Source organism: Rhagoletis zephyria, unplaced genomic scaffold (assembly GCF_001687245.7).
Source record: "Rhagoletis zephyria isolate East Lansing unplaced genomic scaffold, Rhagoletis_zephyria_1.1 Rzeph_scaffold_28381, whole genome shotgun sequence".
Classification (NCBI taxonomy): Eukaryota; Metazoa; Arthropoda; class Insecta; order Diptera; family Tephritidae; genus Rhagoletis; species Rhagoletis zephyria.
This window is the reverse complement of record NW_016185438.1, coordinates 1-4585: the sequence shown is the minus strand read 5'-3', so window position 1 is coordinate 4585 and position 4585 is coordinate 1. Positions and strand designations below refer to the sequence as shown.

Here is a 4585-nt window from a genome sequence, read left to right as displayed (position 1 = left end):
GTTCTAAGATCTATTGCTCGACAAATGTTTACTGGCCAATTAAAAAATTTATAAAAGTCCTCTAAATGCGCTTGAATGCAATTAACTCGCCATTATATTTTCGACCCTGCCTATTGTATGCTTAATAACAAATAAATGTCCAAAAAATTGCAAAGTAATTAATCATTTGCGATTATGTGAAAACTACTGAAGATAAAACAGAATTAATTGTTTTATTTAAATTTGAAATAAATTGACTTTTGTGTGTATGTGTAAATAAGATGCAAAAAATTAACGTCTTTCTCAAATGGTTTTGGTTAAATTGTATGTACACATACCACGTGTATATATCATTTTNTTTCATTGACCGATTTTGAAAGTTAACATGGCAACAAAATAAAGTAGTCATTTTTTAAAATTTCGATTCTTGTTTAATAGAAATTTTTATTTTTTTAATCAATTGAATTTTTTCACCAACTTCTCATATACCTAGGAAAATAATTCAAAAGCATTATTTGCGCTAAGCATTCAATTTTGATTTCATAAAAAAAAATTACTGTACCTTTGCTTTTTGCAAAAAAACATGAACTAAGTTTAAAAAGATATAATACAAATGAGCTGCAAAGCAAGAAAAAAAATGAAAATAATTTGATAATCCTTGATTTTATACTTAAGGTTGAAAATTTTATTTTTTGCTTTTCAATTAATTTGTTTATAGCTTTTTAAACTCGGTTAATTTTTTTGGTAAAAAGCTTTAAGGTACAGCAATTTTTTTTTATGAAAGAAAAAATTTATGTTTATCGCAAATAACGCTTTTTGAGTTATTTTCTTAGGTATACGAGAAGTTGGTAAAAAAATACAATTGATTAAAAAATAAATTTTTTATACAATTTCACAAAATAAGGTTTAAATCAATTAGCGTTCACCTAGGTAGTGAGCCTTATGAATTAAAACTAATCAATTGTTTTTTCTTATAATTTCAGACATATTACTCGATTTATTCAAAGAAATTTAAGTAAAAGGTCTGAAATTTTAAGACAAAACAATTGCTAAGTTTTTATTCATAAGGCCCAGTATTTTGGATGATGATTTCTTCGCTGAATCCTTCCCCAATTTCATGACCATATATTGGCTGACTGGAACATCTATGTGACAAGCCGGATTTTTCCAATGCTGATTTGGTTTCAAGAAAATTTTCTCCAATGCGCTTTTCATATTTTTCTTTTATCGAAATTTTTGGCAGCCCCACTAGATTTTTTTTTCTCTCAACCAACCATTTATCGCCAGCCAATTTTTGTTTTTATCCTGTGCCATTTTAGTAAAAGTTTCCCCCTTCATCACAAAAAGCAAAAAACTGTGACCAAATCCCTGAATTTGTGATCAAAACCAGGGGTTTCAAACCACTATGCAGCGAAAAATGTAGTTAGAACAAGGAAGATATTTTGAGGTTTATTATGCACTTAAAAACACAAGCGAATAGAAGACATAAAAACATCATTCCAAGGAAATAAACCCAGACAGAAATCGGATAATTTACCCGTCAACATTACCAACAAGCGCTATGAAGTTATGTAACCGATTTAGGGTTAGACACACTAGCCTAAAGCATGCCGCCTTATAGGTCTATCCTGCACGTTACCGACGATTTTGTGAACGGAAATTTTTATTATCGAAAAATTTTACCATTTCTTGTTACCGCAATTCTAGGTACGTTGGTAATGCAGTTAAAATATTCAGCAATTCAGCTATGAAATTTGTGGAAGTTCTGGCATTGCATATTTCACGGGGCAATATTTTGTTACCAACTTATGAAATGGTAACAAAAATATTACTTATTTATGTATTAAAATTGACAGGAACTTTATTTACCATTTTACAAAGTTATTGTTACCAGCGCAAAATAAACCCGTTAATGTCAGGTAAAGCTCCTCAAAAAACAGCATTGATCTTATGATTGAATATATACAAAATCTATGTAGTTTTGTATTACCTGCCATTCTGCATCAAAAACTAAATTTTGAGAAAATATACCTGACACCTTTTCACCTTTAGGCAGCGATATGTAAGTTTAATACATTCAAAGAGACAAAATTATCGAAAAATTATCATCTGAATACCAAGAAGTTTGGTGGAATGGTAAACATCCAGTTAATAGCTGAAGTTTAGGAAAAAGTGTATTTTTATTTTAATACACATGTATAAATGTATCTGTAAAAACAGTATTATTCTATGTCATCAACGTTGTATGTATTTACATATATTTCGCCTTTAATTTTCAGTGCGTCCTTTGTTGGTGGAAATTTCTTTCAATAATCAACCAATGTCTGCGGATCGCAAGTACGAAATTGAATGTCAAGCGATTGGCTCAAGACCACCGGCAAAGATTACCTGGTGGATGGGAAATATGGAAATGCATGGGCATAGTCAAAAGGTAAGATTTAAATGCCGCTCAACATAAGTCTAAAAAGTAATTTTATGAAATAAGGGAAAAAAAATTGTAAAAGCTAGGACCAGACTTTTAGCAGTAGGTATTCATTTTACTTCTTGATAACAGTTACTAAATACTTATTTGTGCAGTAATTAAATTTGTGTTCCCCTTACTTTACTATGCACTTAAACTAAATGTATATTTAATCTTTTTTTTAAAATATTTCAAAACTGTTTCATTCAGACTCAAACACCTAAAAACGATTTATTTTTTTTCATAAAAGGTTTCGGAAGATGGGAATGTTAGCATTTCGGTACTAAGCATTACACCGACACGTGAAGATCACGGCAAGGCGTTATCGTGTCGCGCTACAAATGAACTGGTGCGAAATGGCATACGTGAAACGGCTATGAAGTTGAATGTTTTCTGTAAGTATACTTTTATAGTTTTATAAAAGCAATATTTTCTTTTACTACAGCACATGCATACATACTATATAAAGAGTTCCTTTAACATTTATGAATAGAATAATATTTACAGCCGGTTTCACCAGCAATTTAAATGGAAATGAATTTTTCTTTCCTGTCAATTTCCATATAAAATACAAAAAATTAAAATAATTTTTCACTTAAATTGCTTTCGTGAAATTGGCTGCTAACATATGAACGGATTTGTTGTATGAGTAAAACGGTAAATCTGACTGTCCATGAAAATATAGTAACGCGATCAATGACAAGTCACTGTGTTCTTCTTCTTATTTGGCACTATACCCGTTTGTCAGTTTGGGCCAAGAACAAAAAACGTCGCCAGTTGCCTCTCTCCTTTTCAGATTTACCCCAGTTTTTCATCCCAAGTGTGGACAGGTCCTTCTGCACTTGGTCCTTCCATTGTGTTTATGGGCGCCCTTGCTTTCGTTGTCCACCTATGGGTGCGGGTCGAAAGATTTTTTCAACGGAGCATCATCTATGTGTACAATATGTCCAAGTCAGCGCAACCGTTACATTTTTATGCGCTTAACCATGGCCATGTCGTTAAAAGGCTCCCTCAGTTCATCATTCCATCTTCTTCGGTACTCGTCTGCCACGCGAAAGTAGCCATAATCCTTGCGAAGAATAGTTCTCCCGAAAGCCGCTAAAGCCATCAAATCTTTGTTAGACATCGTCCATGTTTCTGTACTATATAAAAGGACGGACATCATGAGAAATGTGTATAGCGCGATTTTTTGTTCGTTAAAATAGGGATATAATTTTCAAATGCCTACCTAGCCCAAAGAAGCGCCTGTTGGCAAGAGTTATTATCCAGACCAGACCAACATCGTTAGCTTCTTTTTCTAAGCTTCAAAATGCTGCGCTAACATCCCTGGGTTTCAAACAAATGGGGATACCAAATTTTAGGCATGGAATACTTCGTGCTATCAAAAACAGCTTTAAAATGAACAAGAAGATAGTGTGTGTCCATTTGCATATCTGGTGTCTTTTCCAGAATTTGACGCGCTGTGAAAATCTGGTCAATGGTGGACTAACCACGTCTGAAGCCGCACTGATAAGACGCCATCAGTGGGTTCGTGAAAGACTTCAGTATTTCACACAGTATAGTCGACAGGACCTTGTATGCAATATTAAGAAGGCTTATTCCGCGATAACTGTGGCAAATGGTGGGATCTCTCTTCTTCTAGGTTGGGCAAATTACACTGAGATTCACATTTCCGGACATGTATTTATCAGACAAAATTCTGCTTAATAGCTTGCACATGCGCCCAACCAGCTCTTCGCCGCCGGCTTTGAACAGCGCCATTCAGAAACGTTGAGAAACGTGCCCTCCATATCGCAAGTTTCTTCGGTAAATCTGTTAACAGATTACCATCTTCATCTTTGCAGGAATTAGCCCCAGTCTTGATACTATGTGATTACTGCCTTATTTTCTGAGAGAATTTACGAGCCGCATTCCTGTCTTCCAGCATCTCAAGCTTTTCGCATTCACGTCTTTCTGTCTCTTTTCTTTCTTTTGAATATACGTCTCTCTTTCCTCCTCATCTCCCAGCATCATTCCACTATCGCTCGCGTAGCTATTGGCTTCAGGATTGCTTTGTGTGAAACGTATTTCTCTGCAGAAGCCCCTCGGCAATCTTTGTCATACCGAGGCGATTTTCTCTTTGCATTAGTAGGCGTTTTTACGTGG

The 4585-nt window shown here is 34.2% G+C and overlaps 1 protein-coding gene across 1 annotated transcript; it reads left to right on the top strand.

Annotated features, from left to right (window-relative positions):
* Positions 1 to 2270: 2270 nt before the first annotated feature.
* LOC108382733 (cell adhesion molecule 3-like) lies at positions 2271 to 2835 on the top strand (the record flags this gene model as incomplete). Its single annotated transcript, XM_017639104.1, has 2 exons — positions 2271 to 2410; positions 2691 to 2835. Coding segments are annotated over exons 1-2 (256 nt in total), but the record flags the coding sequence as incomplete, so codon positions are not given.
* Between the last annotated feature and the right edge of the window lie 1750 nt (positions 2836 to 4585).